This window comes from Crotalus tigris, unplaced genomic scaffold (genome assembly GCF_016545835.1).
Source record: "Crotalus tigris isolate CLP2741 ecotype Arizona unplaced genomic scaffold, ASM1654583v1 scf7180000018486.1709376, whole genome shotgun sequence".
Classification (NCBI taxonomy): Eukaryota; Metazoa; Chordata; class Lepidosauria; order Squamata; family Viperidae; genus Crotalus; species Crotalus tigris.
This window is the reverse complement of record NW_024097034.1, coordinates 137815-158375: the sequence shown is the minus strand read 5'-3', so window position 1 is coordinate 158375 and position 20561 is coordinate 137815. Positions and strand designations below refer to the sequence as shown.

General features: G+C 38.1%; 1 protein-coding gene across 2 annotated transcripts in view; it reads left to right on the top strand.

Annotated features, from left to right (window-relative positions):
* Window positions 1-8001: 8001 nt before the first annotated feature.
* Window positions 8002-20561, top strand: part of GPR137B (G protein-coupled receptor 137B) — a 29943-nt gene continuing 17383 nt past the window's right edge. Inside the window, exons 1-4 of one of the 2 annotated variants that reach the window (XM_039352981.1) lie at window positions 8002-9883; window positions 9919-10322; window positions 17976-18025; window positions 18863-19085. In XM_039352981.1, coding sequence (XP_039208915.1) covers window positions 9772-9883; window positions 9919-10322; window positions 17976-18025; window positions 18863-19085 — 789 coding nt within the window. In that variant the 5' untranslated portion in view covers window positions 8002-9771. Of the gene's footprint in view, window positions 10323-17975; window positions 18026-18862; window positions 19086-20561 lie in introns of both variants that reach the window. The other variant, XM_039352980.1, reaches the window with a different exon arrangement.

The following is a 20561-nucleotide window of genomic DNA, read 5'->3' as shown; positions in this document are numbered from 1 at the left end:
TTGCCTTTAAACAATTGAATGTTTGGAATTACAAAGTGGCAAAATCTGTGGGAGTGGGGATGGGCACACAATTGTTCTGTGAGTCAGAGTAATTTATCATTTTTTCATGTCTAGAAGAGATCCATAAAGAATCTCTCATCAGACAGAATTCCTGATGACTACATGTCCATACCATTTTCTTACAAACAATGTGGAAGTAAGTGATTTATTTTATCTTCTTCCAACTTCTTTCAACTCACCAGACTACATCCTTGGAATTTCCTTGTGATCTCCCATCAAACATTTAGCCAGATCTCATTTTGCTTATTTTTCTTTTAAAGTCAATCAAGGTCATCTAGAAGCTGATATTGACTTGCATTACTGTTATAAAATAGACAGTGCACTAATAGTAAACTTGTTGTCATGTTGATTCCTTGGGCAGTCATGTATATTGATGAGGTTAATCACGGTAATACATAGGATGTCCAGATTATGTCACCCTTTAGACATTAACTGATATTTAAAATTTTTGTCTGTTCCCCTTTCCCCACAGATGGAGTTCAGAGACAAACTAAGAACAGAGATCCAGACTTCTGTAAAAATATGAATAACTCTTGCGTTGCTTTACTCTCATTCATTTTGTCCATACCTATCTTTTCTTCTTTCTTATTTAAAATCAAAACAGACCTGTATTATGTTTTTTGTTTGTAGTATCCTACCTCCTTAGATGCATCCTAAATCTGCTTGTTTTTAAAATTGTGTTTATATACTTATATGCTACACACTTAGATGCATCGTAAATTTGCTTGTTTTTAAAATTGTGTTTATATACTTATATGCTGCCACTATAATCCTTTGAGAGCTTAAGGACAGCATAGAGGAATGAAGCAGGCACAGGGAAGTGAAATAGGCTGAGCTGAGAGGAAAAAATATCCTTCAGAGCACAATGGATGCCTTTGGAATTTTGAGAGTGTATCACGGGTGTTTTCACAAAGCAGTTGTTATGGAATGTAAGACCAATCACAAAATGCCCATTTAATGTAAAATGCAATGACCTTTCCTCACCCCACTTTCTCTTTCCACCAATATGTTGCAGCATTGTCATTTTTCTGGGCAAGTGGACACATCCCTCCACCACTATACCAAACATGGGTCAAAATGCTTTTCATGGTTTATGAAAATTAATCAGCATTTTTAGTTTAAAAGATTCCTTATAAGCCATTTGGGAAATAAAGGTGAAATAAAAGCTTTCCCTTTTGGCAAGCTAGCTTCCCATTTATTAATTAGAAAAATCTAACATAAATTAAGGCATGTGGACCAGGGATTTTGAGGAGATCCAAAAGAAACATCACAAACATTATGAGGCAAGCAGACCAATTAAAAAGGACAGGCAGATTATATTTGGATTCATTCATTTATAAGAATTCCTGGAACGTCTTCCCATTTTTACCTTTGCTGACAGTGTATGGCATATATTTGAATTAGCCCCAATATTGGAACTATACGCTAGGCAGTATTTAGGCAGTATTTAGATCAGTGTTTCTCAACCTTGACCATTTTAAGGCATGTGGACTTCAACTCCCAGAATTCCACAGCCAGCAATGCTGGCTGTGGAATTCTGGGAGTTGAAGTCCACATGCCTTAAAATAGTCAAGGTTGAGAAACACTGATTTAGATGCAATGTTACACAGGAACTGAAAGCTCTTTAAGCATCCTGTTTCTGCACAAGACGGAAATTGTGAGGCTATTCAGAGTTCTGCTGCATCAGCTGCATCATATCCCTGAAGATTAGGAATTGTAGGATAAAATTTTGAGGAAGAAAAAAAACTTCTATTCATTTGCAGATTTCTGCAGGACATAACAGTATTAAAAAAAAAAACTCTATATATATCACACAATGCCTAAAATGTGAAACATTCTCCTCCTCCCCACCCCCATGATTTTCCAGAGCAGAAAAAAGAAACTCTAGAGAGACACCTACTGGTTCCTATTATTAAACCATTCTCAATTTTCCAAAAAAACATGTTTGCTGATAGAACAAATAACCTGTTAGGTAAATAGTTATTTTGTAGGGATTAGAAAACTCATTGGAAGCCTTGACAATATTTCTAAATCTCAGCAACTTTAAGATGTGTGGATTTCATCTAGGGCTGGCTGGGGATTTCTGGGAGTTGAAATCCCTATATTTTAAAGTTGTTGAGTCTGAGAAATTAAGCATTAAGATGATGTAGTTTGCTAAAATATAACCCATGAAACCTACGATGGTGGAGAGCTGCAGGTTCAGACAGTGGAGGTAGGAAATGCAAGATTGTTTTGGAAACAGAAAACATAACAAATAGAAATTGGTACAGTTCCATTACCACAGGATACTGGTGCCCTGACGTTTAATCCTGACACAGTTTTCATGTATGAAAATTCTGAAAATTCATTTTCACTCCCCTACTATACACACATAAAATAAGAAATGTTTTTAAACTGCCCTGCTTATATATACATGACACTGGAGCAAAGTATAAGTAGAATTTCTGTGATTATGGGTTTCCATCTTGACACAGCAGCTTACAAGGTTCAGAGACTGGTTCCTCTCAGCCAGACTACTGCCCTGTTTCTGATATCAAACATGCTGTTGGAGAATTGAAGTCAACCTCCCATTCTTAAATACTTTGGAACTTATTCTAGGTGAAAAGGCTGAGTTTACATCAGCGGTCTTCAAACTTGGCCCTTTTATGACTTGTGGACTTCAACTCCCAGAATTCCTCAGCCAGCATGCCTGGCTGAGGAATTCTGGGAGTTGAAGTCCACAAATCATAAAAGGGCCAAGTTTGAAGACCCCTGCTTTACATGATGAGCTTACCTGTGATTAATCTAGCTATGATTTATTCAATTAACCCAACCTTTCAAGGCTTATACCCCACACATGTGGCTAATTTGTGATTATATGTCATGTGAGCATAGCTCAAGAGATGTTAATGTTTACACTAACTTCAGGATCATATATAACTTCAGAAGTTTATAATTTCACCTCCAAATTTATAGTCCTCCCAAACTGAAAAGAACCCAACTAATATATTGCATAAGAGATATCACACGAAGTTGTATATTAGATTAAAAAAAATTGATCCAAAAATAAGAAGCAGCCATTTTAGTCACAAGGATTCTTGGCCAGTAAAAGTGTTTTTTTTTTGTTGCTAATTAACATTCACATATTTCACTAATGCAACATATGATTCGTACTCCTGGTACATGAACATATAACAGCATACAGTATTGTGTGACCCTAGCCAGTTGTAGTTAAATTAACAAACTATAGTTAAACAAACCATGGCTTAGTTTAAGTAACAAAAGAAAAATGAGATATCTTGGACTTCTTATGTTATGTAAGAATAAAATATTTGATACATCCAGAATTTTACAGTTGGATTATAATAGAAAAAGCTGGGTCTCTCTGAGGTCTGTTGTAACAATCTTCCAAAATACTTTAAGGGTGAAATCACTGCTATTCTGCAATCTGTGTGAAGGTCCACACTATATTATCTGTTCTAGTTTTAGTTATTTGGGTGTAAAGTATAGATAGCTCAGACATTCACTGGTATATTTTAGTCTTTCTTCTTTGTTGTTGTTGTTGTTGTTGTTGTTAATTGCGAAGTCGTGTCCGACCCATCGCGACCCCATGGACAACATTCCTCCAGGTCTTCCTGTCCTCTACCATCTTCTGGAGTCCATTTAAATTCACACCTACTGCTTCAGTGACTCCATCCAGCCATCTCATTCTCTGTCGTCCCCTTCTTCTATTGCCCTCAATCTTTCCCAGCATTAGGCTCTTCTCCAGTGAATCCTTCCTTCTCATTAGGTGGCCAAAGTACTTGAGTTTCAACTTCAGGATCTGGCCTTCTAAAGAGCAGTCGGGGTTGATCTCTTCTAGGACCGACCGGTTTGAACGCCTTTGCAGTCCAAGGGACTCGCAGGAGTCTTCTCCAGCACCACAGTTCAAAGGCCTCAATTCTTTTGCGCTCAGCCTTTCTTATGGTCCAACTTTCACAGCCATACATTGCAACTGGGAAAATCATGGCCTGGACTATGCGCACTTTTGTTGGCAGGGTGATGTCTCTGCTTTTTAGTATGCTGTCTAGATTTGCCATAGCTTTCCTCCCCAGGAGCAAGCGTCTTTTAATTTCTTGGCTGCAGTCCCCATCTGAGGTGATCTTGGAGCCCAGAAAAATAAAATCTGTCACTACCTCCATTTCTTCCCCATCTATTTGCCAGGAATTGAGAGGGCCGGATGCCATGATTTTGGTTTTCTTAATGTTGAGTTTCAAGCCAACTTTTGCACTCTCCTTCTTCACCCGCATCAAGAGGCTCTTTAGTTCCTCTTCACTTTCTGCCATTAGAGTGGTATCATCTGCATATCTTAGGTTGTTGATATTTCTCCCGGCAATCTTAATTCCAACTTTTGATTCATCTAGCCCTGCCTTTCTCATGATGTGCTCTGCATATAAGTTAAATAGGCAGGGCGACAGTATACAGCCTTGCCGGACTCCTTTTCCAATTTTGAACCAATCAGTGGTTCCGTGTTCGGTTCTCACTGTTGCTTCTTGACCCGCATATAGGTTTCTCAAGAGACAAATGAGATGGTCTGGTACTCCCATCTCTTTAAGAACTTGCCACAATTTGTTGTGATCCACACAATCAAAGGCTTTTGCATAGTCAATGAAGCAGAAGTAGATGTTTTTCTGGAACTCCCTAGCTTTCTCCATGATCCAGCGTATGTTGGCAATTTGATCTCTAGTTCCTCTGCCTCTTCGAAATCCTGCCTGTACTTCTGGTAGTTCTCGATCCACATACTGCTGGAGTCTAGCTTGTAGGATTTTAAGCATAACTTTACTAGCATGTGAAATGAGTGCAATGGTGCGATAGTTTGAACATTCTTTGGCATTGCCTTTCTTTGGAATTGGAATGTAAACTGACCTTTTCCAATCCTGTGGCCACTGTTGAGTTTTCCAAATTTGCTGGCAAATTGAGTGTAGCACTTTTACTGCATCGTCTTTTAAGATTTTGAATAGCTCAGCTGGAATACTGTCACCTCCACTAGCTTTGTTGTTGCTCAGATTTTCTAAGGCCCATTTCACTTCACATTCTAGGATGTCTGGTTCGAGGTCAGTGACCATCTCATTGTGGTTATCTGGGATGTTAAGCTCATTCTTGTATAGTTCTTCTGTGTAGTTTTGCCATCTCTTCTTAATCTCTTCTGCCTCTGTTAGGTCTCTGCCATTTTGGTCCTTTATCATGCCCATCTTTGCATGAAACGTTCCCTTCATATCTCCAATTTTCTTGAAGAGATCTCTGGTCCTCCCTATTCTGTTGTTTTCTTCTATTTCTTTGCACTGTTCATTTAAGAAGGCATTCTTATCTCTTCTAGCTACTCTCTGGAATTCTGCATTCAATTGGGTGTATCTTTCTCTTTCTCCTTTGCCTTTCGCTTCCCTTCTTTCCTCAGCTATTTGCAAAGCTTCCTCAGACAGCCATTTTGCTTTCTTGCATTTCTTTTTCTTTGGGATGGTTTTAGTTGCTACCTCTTGTACAATGTTGCGAACTTCCATCCATAGTTCTTCAGGCATTCTGTCTATCAGATCCAGTTCCTTAAATCTATTTGTCACCTCTACTGTATATTCATCAGGAATATGATTTAGTTCATACCTGAGTGGCCTAGTGCTTTTCCCTACTTTTTTCAATTTAAGCCTAAATTTTGCAACGAGAAGCTCATGATCTGAGCCATAGTCAGCTCCTGGTCTTGTTTTTACTGACTGTATAGAGCTTCTCCATCTTTGGCTGCAGAGCACATAGTCAATCTGATTTCTATGTTGACCGTCTGGTGATGTCCATGTGTAGAGCCGTCTCTTGGGTTGTTGGAAAAGAGTGTTTGTTATGACCATCGTATTCTCTTGACAAAATTCTATTAGCCTGTGCCCTGCTTCATTTTGTACTCCAAGGCCAAACTTGCCTGTTATTCCGGTTATCTTTTGGCTTCCTACCTTAGCATTCCAATCCCCCATGATGATAAGGACATCATTTTTTGGTGTTAATTCTATAAGGTGCTGTAGGGCTTCATAGAACTGGTCAATTTCATCCTCTTCAGCACCAGTGGTTGGGGCATAGATTTGGACTACTGTGATATTGAATGGTTTGCCTTGGATTCGAATTGAAATCATTCTGTCATTTTGGGGATTGTATCCCAGTATTGCTTTTCCTATTCTTTTATTGACTATGAAGGCTACTCCATTTCTTCTGAGGGATTCTTGCCCACAGTAGTACACCTGATGGTCATCTGAGTTAAATTCACCCATTCCTGTCCATTTTAGTTCGCTGATTCCTAAGATGTCGATGTTCATTCTTGTCATCTCTTTTTTGACTACGTCTAGCTTGCCTTGATTCATGGATCTTACATTCCAGGTTCCTATGGAGAAAAAATCTTTACAGCATCGGACTTTCCTTTCACCACCAGATATATCCACAGCTGAGCGTCCTTTCGGCTTTGGCCCAGTCGCTTCATTCTTTCTGGCGCTACTAGTACTAGCCCTCTGCTCTTCCCCAGTAGCATATTGGACACCTTCCGACCTGAGGGGCTCATCTTCCAGCGTCATATCTTTTTTCCTTTTAGTACTGTTCATGGGGTTTTCATGGCAAAGATACTGGAGTGGTTTGCCATTTCCTTCTCCAGTGGATCACATTTTGTCAGAACTCTCTGCTATAACCTGTCTGTCTTGGGTGGCCCTGCATGGCATAGCTTATAGCTTCATTGAGTTACGCAAGCCCCTTCGCCACGACAAGGCAGTAATCCATAAAGGGGCTTTCTTCTTTATCCTTTTACTATTATCTGCCTAGGTTTTTAACAGCAAGCTAAGGGATCTAATAGGTGGCTTGTATTTTGCCCATGGAAGTTCTTAGTCATCCAGGTCATGGTTGTCCCAAAGGTGCTTTTTCAAAAGACAACAGGACTTTATTTTTCCTTGAAGACATTTTGCTTCTCATCCAAGGAGCTTCTTCAGTTCTCACTGAACAGAGGAAGATGGAAGGATTTATATTCCTTGCAGTCATCTGGTTGTTAGCACTTTTTCTGAGAGTCCTTGAGGCTATTTGGAGGTTTATCTGTGCCCTCAGGGTCACTTGAATAGTGCAAATGGACTGTGTAGTAAACAGGAGATGGATGCTGTTGCATCCCTACCCCTCTGTTGATAGAGGGCTCTCCATTCTTAAGTAGATGGCCTCTTTGATCTTCTTTTAAACCAGTGGTCCTCTGTCCTGAATGTGGACTTTGCTGTCTTCAAAATAATGACATTTGTCTTTCGAATGCAGATGGGCTGCTGAATCTTGTCCTGATGGGTTTGTTCTCCTATGTTGTGTCATGTGTTTGTGAAGTGGTTTGTATTTTGATGTCTTTTGATGCCACCAGAAGTGGCATTTTGCTGAAGTGACTCAAAGATGGACTATTTATTGCACATATATATACTGTTGGACATGGCAAGTCACCTATTACAGTAGAACCTTTATTTTTACACCAGCTTTCTTTTATAAACATACATGGGGGAGAGTTGTTATCTCATTTTATCCACATAACAACCCAAAGAAAAAGATTGATCAAAGAAATTGTTTCAGGCTCATTCTCTGACCTTCTGGTTGAATGGAAGACTTAAATCTGGGCCTTCCTCATCCAGTCTAGTATATTAGCCACTGAATTACTTACTTACTTTTGGGTTTTAGGGCCTTCCAGATTTGGGACTTTAACATCTTTGGTGCTGAATGGGGTTTCACTATCTCAAACAGACCCAGCGCATAACGTGTGTGTGTGGTGGTGTCCTGGATTTGTGACTCCTGCTCAGAGAACAGAATCCTGACTGCATTCCACCCAGAAGGCATGCCTTTTCTGCCGTGATGCCCACTTTATAGAGTATCATTGCCCCCCCCCCCGTAGTGAGACTGTTTCCATCCCTATTGACTTTTCAAAGTCCATCAAAATCGGTATGCCATCAGGCCTGGAGAGACCAGGGGCCAGTCAGGCACTGAGGTAGCTCCATTATTGTTGACATCTGCTGTCCTCAATTAGCCTTTAATCATGATTTTTAAAATTTTCTGAAATATATATATTAATATTTATTAATATATTACTGTTTTATATTTATAGTTTTATTGTACACCATCCAGAGTCACTCTTGAGATGGTAGCTATATGAATAATTTTTTTAAAAAAAGTGAGAATTTCCTTATTTGTCCAAGCATTATAAACTGTTAGGCAAGCTTCATTGGTTTGTTGTTTTGTTATTCTGACTTATATTTATTAGGCCATTTGATATACTTTAGTAAAGTATTGTTTGCTTTTATGCACCTTGGAACATACCTTAATATTCTGCAATAAATCAGATTAAAAGTAATTTGAATTCCAACAGCCAAAACAAATATTTTTTTCAGACTCTTGTGACAATTGCATTCTCACCGCTATCTTATCTATTCAGAAACTATGTGAGTAGGACAATTTGAAACTTACTTTTGGATTTCCTCAAATATGCTAATTAATCCACTGCCACTAAAATTTCACCCACTGGTTCTTAATCTTTTTAAAAAATTAATGAGTTTATTTTTGCTTTTTTATTTCTTGTTTATAAGTAAACATATTTATAAAAACTAGATTTCTTTCAGAGATCTCCTATATCAAACAAAATTCTATCACTAAAGGAAGATAATATAAAAGGAGGAGTTGCGAATCTACTTAAAGTTAATATACTCATTTTTATCTTTGATAACCTGGCCCTAATTATAGGTATTTCTTTCCATTCTTGTTTGGCAAAGTCTCTGACCTACAATTGTTTTGTTATCTTTAAAATCCCTCCTGCTTTAGCACCCAAGGTATGGAATTGAAGGGAGCATACTTTCATCCTCAGTTTGATGGATTTTTTTCCTGTAGAACAACCACATTCGTTCTCAGGAGATTCTCCAGGATTGATCTCATTGGCAGACTTTTATTCTATATTTCCCCCATATCCAATTGACAAATACAACATAACCTCCAGGTTTGTCATAACACGAGTGAAATCTCTACAATGATGTTCCTGGCAGTTCTGACAAAGAACAGATTCTTCCTTGAGGATCTGATTGGGTTTAATACAGGATTTTGAAGATAGAAAATTGTTTTGTCTTCCAGGCTTCTCCAACACCCAATCTGTTAGGGACAAATGCATTAGTGCAATTAATGAAGACAAATTGACAGGACCCTGCAAATTAATTAGCTAAAAATATATCATAGTCAAGGATTGGCAGACTGAGAATACGTGCAATTATAATGTTCAACGTAGTATTTTTACTTGAAAAACATTCTTTTCTTCAACTAACGGGCCCTCCAAGTACAGTGAAATTATTCAATCGAGGCTTTCCATTTCCTCAGGTGGAAATTGAACATGAACAAGACAAGTCATCCATTTCCCCCTTCAGAACAGTGAGCATTCCCAGGAGAAAAAGAAAACACAATTGAGGAGGAGGAAGATGTAATGAGATGCACAAGAAGGCTGCCAAATTAAAAGATAGTGTGGCATCTTGGACTGCGTTGGAATGTGCTGAAAGATCTCGCTCAGGAGGCCCTTTGCTCAAGAACAAAGCTGTGCTGAAAACCGGGGAGCCGCCAAAGAGAGGACACCCTTCCTTGCCCGAGAGCCGCTGAAGGGGGCTTCCCAAACAGTGGCTCTCTCCGCGCTGCTCCTGGCCAACTGCTGACGGTGGACGCTCCAATGAATCCCTCTGTCCCGAGATCATGTGCTTCCAGCCACCAGTGCGCTGCCAAAGAGGAAGTGCGGGTTGTTTTCGTTTGCTCGGTTCCTCTCCTGACGAAGATGAAAGGCGGCGGCGGCGGCGGCGGCGGCGGCAGCAACAACAACAGGAGCCCCAGTCGGCAAAGTTAAGGGCAAGCTCTGCCCGTCCGGATCCCGGGCGCCGATGGAAGCCCTGGAATGGGACGCGCTGAGGAACGGCAGCCTCCTGCCTACTCTGAGCCCGGCTGTGCCGCCGTTCGTGAAGCTGGGTCTCACCGTTGCCTACACCGTCTTTTATTCGCTCCTCTTCCTGTTCATTTACATCCAGCTCTGGCTGGTCCTGCACTACCGGCACAAGAGGTTTAGCTATCAGACGGTCTTTTTATTTCTGTGCCTGCTCTGGGCTTCTCTTCGGACGGTGCTCTTCTCTTTTTATTTCAAGGACTTTGTCGCCGCCAATTCCCTCAGCCCCTTCGCCTTTTGGCTCCTCTATTGCTTCCCGGTGTGCCTCCAGTTTTTCACCCTGACGCTTATGAACCTTTACTTCACCCAGGTAAGGGAGGGAGGGATGGACGGCCGTTCCTGCGCTCGGGGCGCTGGGATCGTGGCCGGACTGGCGCGGTGCTACGGCAAGAGATCGCCCTTTAAGATTGTTCGTTAAGAAGTGTAAGGCAGGCTCATATGCTAACAGCTAGTAGAACCGCCATTAACTGAAGCTGCGGGGCTACCGGCCCCTTAAAAGTGGACATTTGGAGGAGGAGCTCCAATTTGTAGACAGAGACGGTAACAACAAAAAAAACTTCTTACTCAGCCAATTGGACAGACCAGCTGATTTTACAAGGTTTCACAATATAATATAGCAGAGAATCTGGATCTCAGTTGCTCTTAAGAGGAGGGAGAGAAAAAATATGATAAACCCAAGATTTCCATCAGGAATAACTCCTTCCTCTTTCTCCTCACCAAAAATTACATAGTTCACAAATGGAGCATTATGTAGTGGTGTCTTTAATTTTATTTTCTTGTTGTTAAGTGAAGACTGATGATTTTACATGCAAAGTAAGTCTTTCCTTGAACACTGGTGCAAAATTTTAAAATGAGATCATGGATATAGGAAGCCTCAAACTATTCTTAAGGATCCTTCAATTAACAACATGCTCAGAGAGGCAGCAACCCTGTTTTGCAGTGTTGTGTGAATAATTAAAAGAGTTTTTGAAAGAAATGTATATTATACCCTTTTAATGTTTGAAATACATTAAATAAATGCTAAGGAATATCAATGCTAAATTTAGTCTTTAGTAATAAGTAGGCTTTACTGAGATTCTTCTTTTTATAGAAACAGGAGCAAGAAAAAGTTAGCATTACTGAAATTTTAAAGAAGTTAAGCAGAACATTATTTTAAAGTAGGAAGTAGGGAGGGGTCCCATTGATCTCAATGTTGTTTCTTCAGATAAATAGGTTGATTGAAGTTTAGCTTCAGTGTTTCATATTATAATGATTTATACCTTTTATTGTGATTGTGAAGTTGGATCAGAATCACTCATTAAAAGTGCCTTAATATTCATAGATATATCAGTCTTCCATTACATGCAAATAAGATAAAGTTTTATTACTATGGTACTAAAAACAGGGACTTGCAAAAGTATTACACAGCAACCAATTACGTTTTGGCACATTTTCGTTGTTAGAAAGAGGCTAAATTGAAAGAATATAGCCAGGTTCACACATTGCACTAACAAATAGTTTGATTGCTGTTTAATGAATAAGTAACAAGCATTTAGATAGAATAATGTCAAAATCTATAGTACTAAGTCATTCACAAACTGCTGTTCTTGCATTTTTACTTCACTGGAAATAATTACCACTAAATATAATGGGAATTGATTCAGAGAAGCATATTTAAAATTGTGATTCAAGGTAAACATGTTTAAAATTGCATTCTACTTACTATAGTCAAAGAGAATCAGATAATCAGATGACAAGTTTGGCTTGTAAGTCTGCATGTTGCCACAGAGTACCCCTTTAAATATTACATCTACATTGTCACATCAGGCATGCATGGACAAGTATAAAAGGGAAGTAAGGAACACACTCTCAATCCAGAGACAACATTTTTCCAAATAAAAAGACAGGTTCTGCCTCACTGTGCCTTAAATCCAGTCTGTTTGGTGTGAACAAGTTGCTAAATGTTAACAAAACTTAGGAAATGCTTGGAAAACTGCTAAGAACTCCCTCTATACACACACTGTTCATTAACATGGCAGAAGAAATGCTTTAAAAGAATCACTGAAATTATGCCAAGAAAGATAAATAATTAATCAATAGTTAACTGGCAGTCTTTCAATCTGTTATGAGGGACTTTTCCAATGTGATGCTCCTGATGTGTTGGATTTCAAGTCCCATAATTCTTATACAAGTTTAAAAGGCGTTGGAATATTAGTCATGCTTGACTCCTGTGACTTTATGGACACATCCAGGGCTTTTTTTCTCATAGAATGCCCAGAACGGAGTTCCGGCACCTTTTTTGGATGGAACCTTGTAGGGTAGGCAAGGCGGGTTGTGTGACATATGTGAGTTCCGGCACCTTTTTTTTTTTTTTTTTTACAAAAAAAGCACTGGACTCATCTATGTACTTTTCTTGGAAATGATATTGGAAATGATTTGCCATTTCATTCTTTCACAGCACTTTTCAACTTCCCATTCTAGCCTACAGTTTTTGGGCTGTCCTGATAATTTCCCCTTCCAATACTAACTAGGGCCGACCCTGCTTAGCCTCCATGTCCAGACAAGGTTGGTAAAGTGCTACAATCCGTTGAGACAAAAATAATGGATGTGTGGAAGGAAGAAATGAAAGAAGAAAGGCTTTAATATGTTGTTGCCTTTCAACTTTTTCTTGCAATCTCTGCCTTTATGACTATTTATTTTAGCTGGGTTTATTTTTAGATTTTGAGCCATGACGGGCAGAGCTTAGGAGGAAGAAGTTGTAGGAAAAAAAGTAGTGGAAGGTTGAATTGTATTCTTTTTGAATCCTACTCTTTTCTCATAACAACAGATTAACAGAATAATAGAAGAAAGGAACCTTGGAGGTCTTCTAGTCCCACCCTCTTGCTCAAGCAGGAGATTCTATATACCATTTCAGACAAACAGACAAAACTGACTGACAAAGTGGACCATATATTGAAAAATCCTGTGTGTATTACACATAATTAGCTCTACTCTGAATCATAAGCACTGTATTTTAAATAAATTCAACAAATAAATAAATTCAATAAATAAAGTCCCTCCCCAACAAAATACTGAGGAAGCATAAACCTGTTTTCAAAACATTGGCTCAGCTCACTTCCGTATTCATAACTATCTCTATTCTACTTTAGGAATAGAATTTAGCTTACATGTTTTTCCACCTATACCAGGATTATGTTATCCAGTCTACTACAGATTTAGTGGCATGCATTGTACTGTCTCTGTTCTTTTGTCCTTTTTTTGTCCCTTTGGGTCAATCTTGACTCTTGGTGTCAAGGATGTCTGGATGAATCCCTGCAGTTTTCTAAGGAAGATTTTGGAAATACTGGTAGTTTGGCATTGACTGCTTCCTAAAGCTGAGAGAGAGTGACTGGCCTAAGATCATCCAGCTGGCTTTATGCTTAAGGCAGGAGTTGAATTCACAGTCTCCTGATTTCTAGGCTGGTGCCTTAACCACAGTATCAGACTGGTTCTCATGGACAGATTTTACTAAGATTTAATTATTCTAAGTTTTGAGAACTTTAAGGCTCTAAACCATGAAAGAGTTCCAATCAGGATTCCATTAGATACCAGTGGGTTAGGACGGTCTACCAAACCAAAGTATCCCAGAATTAACTTGGCATTGATGAAAATAAGAGATCTGTCTACACTGTATACAGTCTAATTAAAAGTGAAGGGTGAAAACACTTCCTCTATCATCTATGAAAATTTCTTACCATGTTTCCGAACTGGAAAATTAATCACGGTCAAACCTCATTAATACAGGTAGTCCTCAATTTGTGATCAATCACTTAATGAGCATTCAAAGTTACAGCGGACCTGTCTAGAGCTATTTACAATGCATTTTCAAATTTAGACCACACACACTCATCATATGATTGCATTTTGGGTGCTTGGCAAACCACTCACTTTTATGGCTGTCTGCAGCATCATGTGGTCATGTGACCAGAATGTTTTTGCTGGTTTCTGGTGTTTACTTCCATATTCCAACAACACCCCCCCCCACACACACACACCTATTGAGGAAAATGGATTTGTTTAACAATCACATTCATTTAATGACCACTGCAAAAAATGTTGAAAAATCACCTCTGGCCACATGACGCCTCAACTTATAACTGCAATAACTTATGACCATAATTCCAGGGTCAATTATGCTCCTAAGTCAACGACTATCTGTACTTGGCTAGGAGATCAACAGGGAATACCAGGGCTGTAGGCCAGAATGAGAAATTGAAAAAACATCCTGGAAAAAAGCAATGGCAACTCACTTCTGGATTATTGCCAGGAAAATTGCATGAATGCGTCCATCAGTCAAGATTAATTTGAGGAGGTTTCCATCTTTAAATGAATTCCTTTTTATCAAAGCCCTCAGTTCTGTATATGTTTGTACATGAATGTTCTGCATTTTTATCCTTATCTTTAAAGCATCCAGATAAAACCAATTAAGCTTGATCTGAACATGATATGTTCAGCCAAAAATAATAATAATTGGTGCTGGGTTATACACCATGTCTTTCATTTAACTCCGATGTATGCCATTCATGCCCTGGCATCTCAAGGCTAAGAATCCTATTCCTATGCATTTGCTGGGTATATATAACTATGTTTGGTTATTTTTTTTTCTTGCTTGACTACAGCATATAGAAATTGGATCATAAAGTACAGGTAGTCCTCAACTTACAATAGTTTGTTTAGTGACAGTTCAAAGTTACAACAGTACTGAAAAAAAGTGACTTATGACCATTTTCACACTTATGACCATTGCAGCATCACCATGGTTATGTGATCAAAATTCAAACATTTGGCAACTGACTCATACTTATGACCATTGCAGTGTCCTGGGGTCATGTGATTCCCTTTTGTGACTTTCTGACAAGCAAAGTCAGTGAGGAAGCCCGATTCACTTAACAACTGCAGTGGTTCACATAAGAACTGTGGCAAGAAAGGTCATAAAATGGGGCAAATCTCACTTAACAAATATCTCACTTAACAACAGAAATGTTGGGCTCAGTTGTGGTAGTAAGTCGAGGACTATCTATATAGAAGCACTCGCCATGGCATTATCTCTAGCCGTGCTGGACTACAACTTTCATCAAGCATATGTATTTTGTGTGCTGCTTTTGAAGACAAGGAGTTTGCTATGTAAAGTTGGGAGTTCCTCATTCTAGTTTATTCTCCATTTTTAGATTAGTAGAAACAAATGGAGATTTAGAGGATAACAAAAAACATTGGACAGTATGATTACTGAATTGGAACATATGATACATTAGGAAAAGATTAGGAGGAAATGGAACAGAATGTATTTAGAGAGAGATGCAGAATATGCTAGTCCCTTCTCCAAGGGTCTTTCATTTGAAACAAATGTTTTTTCCATGATTGTGAGCGATGTTTATCAAATCCAGTAATATTATTTAATGACTCAGCCTTCCTACTATTGCTAGGCTCTATCTCTAGACAAAGAATTATACACATAGTTAGACCAAAATCTACATGACTATACACCCCATCTCAAACTGACTTTTCCCATGACTCACTCTTAGACTAAACTGATACTAAAGGAATCTCCTGGAAAATCAGATCCCCTATAGATTGTCAGGCCAGGTTGAATGGCCACCTTTAAATTTGTTCATCCATATCTAGAAATACCTCTGCTTGGTGAATGTTTCTTAGTTTTCAGGTAGATTTTGAGGAGGAGAAAGTTGCTAACATATCCCCAAGGCTGAAGTTTCTGGTAAATTAAGTTAGCTAGGCTGCCTTAGATTTGTGAGATACACATATGATGGTGGTATTTAAAGGAAAAGGAATTGCTGTTTCTTCGGCATATGGCAAGGAATAATATACTCCGTTATGAAACGTGTGCATTGTGAATGAAGGAAGATAAGTTATTTGAAGTCTTATAGGACTGTATAGTACAGTAACTGTAGCCCCAATTACTGTCATTTCAGTTTGCTTCCTCTACAACACTACAGTATCAGCTTTGGAGATGTGGAGTGAGAGGGTGGGGATTCTTGTTACTACAAAGCTTGCAGTAGGGCTGAGAGGAGATATTTCCTTCTTATTCTCAGCCACCCATCAAAAGAAGTGAAGACAATCATGGCTCATCTTCAAACTGTTTCTGAAAATGTTGCCAGGATAGATGTGTTCAACAATCAGTTGTGCATGGTAGCTATAGAAAATATAATTTCCTCAAAGAACCATCCAACCAACCATCCAGCTGGGGAAGGGAAGGGGATATTCAGGGAAAATAGTATAATGGAGATAGTTTGGGAAGAGCACACATGCAATAAAAGTGGATCGGAACACTCCAAGCCAAGCCAACTGATTGTAAAGACTAGCCTAATATATAATCACCCATCATTTAATATTAAAAAGGAACTGACCACTTGTGACTTCTCTTTGATTCTTAGTAAGTTGTGAACTTGGAATTCTTTTATTTATTTTTATGTATTTATTATTAAACTTTTCACTGAGGCTACCCTAGGCAGCTTATAGTCATACAATTAAAATACTATATAAAACAGAGGTCTCCAACTCCTTGTCCATGGACCGGCATCAGTTCAGGGCATGCTAGCAGCCGGGCTGTGCCAACAAATGAAGCCTCCTCCACAGGATGCAGGTAGCACACAAATCATGCCGCCTCCAGTCCATGGAAAAAACTTTTTCCACGGAACCAGTTCCTGGTGGCCAAAAGGTTGGGGGCTGCTGATATAAAACTTTAAAAAGAATAAGAACCACACATTTAAAATTAAAATTCAGTTAGAATCCAATTAATCAGATGGAAAGGAAAGGAGAAAGTGGGTATGGGGAGGAAGTGGGGTCCAAATAATCCATTTACCACTTCCAAGATGCCACTCTCCTGGGCATGTGTTCTTTTACTAACTGGGGGGCATTCAAGGATAGTGAAGGAAAATTTTGAGAAAAAGTGTTTTCCCTCTCCAAAGATATAACAGTCTGAATGTTCTTATTAAGCATGATTAATGATTGTTTGTTTTCTTCTGAAATACATGATAGATCTAAGAAGCCTTAAGATATGTAGACTTTAACTCCAAAACTTCCTCAATCATTGAGAATTCTAATAGCTGAAAGCTACAAATCTGAAGTGAGACTAGTTTGAGGAAGCTTGTACTACAGAGATAAAAGGAAGGGAAACTGCAATTTCTGAGAATAAATTAAACATGGGAAATAAATATTATAGCATTACTTTACTTCTTGTACTACCAAAGTTGTATATGTGGTCTATATGAATATGCCCTGCTCCTACTTTTGCTATGTTATATAATACAACTCTGAAAAAAGATTATTATGCCTTTGAGGGTTTTTTTTTAAGGAAAGCAGAGTGAAATATTTCCTTTGTTTAAAAAGAGCTGAGCAACAGAGTACCCATCTGCCTGTGACTAACAGAATCTCCTCAAATAAAAAACAATCTTCAAGCAAAAAGCTAGAGATAGGGGAGTCACAGGCAGTAGTCAGGAAGGGTTAATGACAATCATGAAATCATGAAAGCAAGCATTGGTACTTTTCTGACATGCATAAGCCTCATTTGCCCTATTGACAATTTCTCTGATCTCACCATGGGACAGCATCTGGTCTGAGAGATCATAAAGCAATCCCAGGGCTGTGGGCTGGGCTAGAAAGTTGAAAAGCACTCCAGAGGAAGATAAGTGGCAAAAATACCTAGAAATTAAATGTCTGAATCCAAGCAGTTCCTACAAACTTATTCTTTTTTATTTGTCTAGGTCCTAGGATAAGATTTATATTTCCTGTAAACACACTGATGAATAAAATTTTGCTGCTGCATAGAAAATTGGCTGTTTGCAAATCTGAAAGCAAGAGCGTAGGAGCTGCACAATGCTACGTATGTGGCTAAGTCATCCACCTGAAATATAATGAACTCAACAGTACAAGAGAGTGCCAGCTCTACTATGCATTGCATGTTTAATAACACAGTCTCATTTTCTTACAGGTGATTTTCAAAGCTAAATCTAAATATTCACCAGAATTACTTAAATACAGGTAAAAAAATATTTCCACCATGAATGAAGGAAAAAAAAGTAGTTGCATACCATTGGGACATAATTTATTTTACTTCTAAAATAAATAAAATAAAAAAACATGTCCATTGTATTTCTGAGAAATAATAATTACTTTATTGAATTATTTAGAGAATTTACAAAGCTGCCCATTTTAAATGTGTAACCCTGGGCAACTAACAACAGTTATCATAAAATACATAATAAGACCTCAAAACACAAAATACAAACCAAGTTAAAAATAGACCAAATGCAATAGCTGGGCACCATAACAAACTTATATTTATATTGGGCTCATTACCATCCTAGTCTAGTACCTGCAGGGAGAGTCAGGTATTTGCAGCCCTCAGGAAGATTAGAAGGCTTTGGGCCTTCCAGACCTTGGAGGGGAGAGGGGGGAGGCTGTTCCATGATAGGCACCACAATTAAGAAAGCTTAATTACTTTTAATAATTAAAATTATATTTAATGTTTAATAATTTCCTGAGAAAATTTAGTTAAGGTTCAGCTACAGTGACTTGGTTTGTGCAAGCTGCAATGATTAGTCACTTTAGAAACGACAAAATACAGTCCAATGTAATCTTGAAAATTCAGTGATGAGAAATTTGGGTTACAGAATCAAGGCTATAAAACTAGTTTATAAGAAAGAACATATTATGCCTTGCTGGAAAAAAATGAGCAACACAAAGCCTTTTCAAGCAGCTTGGAATCCCAGCATATCTGGAAGATGCCAATTTGGGGAAGACTGATTTAGTATTATATTAATATTTGCTAAAATTAATAATTGCAACATTAATGCTATTTTCCCTCTCCTTGCTTAGGTTACCCCTCTACTTGGTGTCTTTCGTGGTCAGTCTGCTTTTCCTGCTGGTGAATTTAACGTGTGCTGTGCTTGTGAGATTAGAAAATTCAGAAAGGAGGATAATTGTATTGGTCAGGGTTGCTATAAATGACACTTTATTTGTACTCTGTGCCATCTCACTCTCCGTTTGTCTCTACAAGATTTCCAAAATGACCTTAGCAAATATTTACTTGGAATCCAAGGTAAAGTACATCTTAGTTTTTTGTGTTTTTGTGTGTGTTTTCGTTTAGTCTGGGGAAATCATTCCAATGCAGATAAATGAATGCTATCTTGTTCAAGAAAGGAATTATTTTTCTTCAGTATCTAGTCAAAATTAGTGGGGGTAAATCCAACTGATAGTTTATTTTATTTCTTTATTAGGTTATAAAATTGATGCTTGTAATTAGTTTAAAGGTAGTGGCAAACCACCTCTGAAAACACTGTAAAAAAACCTGCATGGACTCGTCTATGTATTTGCCAGAGATCCCGACTAACTTGATGACAGACATGCACATATCAATCTGAAATCAATCAATTGTTTTTATGTAACCAGCTAAAATTATTACATCCCATTTAAACAACTCTGAAAACCTCTAGATGTCCTGAGTAAAAACAAACGCTCTTTTAAACTTTAACAAGAAGGGCTTCACTGCCAATAGTCTTGTACTGTTATCTAGATCTAAGGAAAAAGCAAACTTAGTTGTTGTTAAATGATGGGATATGATGACCTTCTAAGTTTTAATTTATTGTAAAATATCAGACTTATTTTGTTCAGCTGGGTATCAATAGCATTTTCATAATGGTTTTCTCCAAAACCAGATTGGCATAGGAACATCCAGGGCCACACTATGTTACTCCAATTCTCCACAAGCAAATTTAAACACGTTCAACACACAACATGTACAGGTAGTCCTAAACTTATGGCCACAATTGAACCCAAAATTTCTCTTGTTAAGTGAGACATTTGTTAAGTGAGTTTTGCCCCATTTTATGAACTGCCTTGTCACAGTTATTAAGTGAATCACTGCAGCTGTTAAGCTAGTAACTCAGTTGTAAAGTAAATCTGGTTTTCCTATTGACTTTGCTGGTCAGAAGGTTGCAAAAAGTGATCACATGACCTTGGGACACAGCAACAGTCTTACGTATGAACCAGTTGCCAAGCATCTGAATTATGATCACATGATCATGGGAATGCTGCAAAGTTTGTAACTGTGAAAAATTGTCATAAGTCACTTTTCTCAGTCCCATTGTAATTTTGAACGATCCCTAAATGAACTGTTGTAAGTCACAGACTATCTCTACTGAAAAATATATATATGGTATCTGAAACAACAAGCTGTTTTCCTGTGGATACTTTCTTGAGAATATGTTTTGCTTAGATTGTTTTGCTGAAACAGCATGAATAGTAATCAGGAAACTTATTCCTTGAATTATAAAGTCCATTTTGTCCAATACTGACAAACTGCATTTTTCATACCAATTGTATAATATTTGCTTTTTAAAAAAAATCACCAATTTGTCTGGCATAATAAATAAATCAATCAAAAATAAAAAGAATCAGACCAAATCATTCCAAAGACTTAGTTCAGAAGTCAGCAATCTTTTAAAGTTTGTGGCATTATCATTTTATTTTTTTGTTATATTATAGAAGCAAAAGATAGAAAAGTTTTCATGTTAAA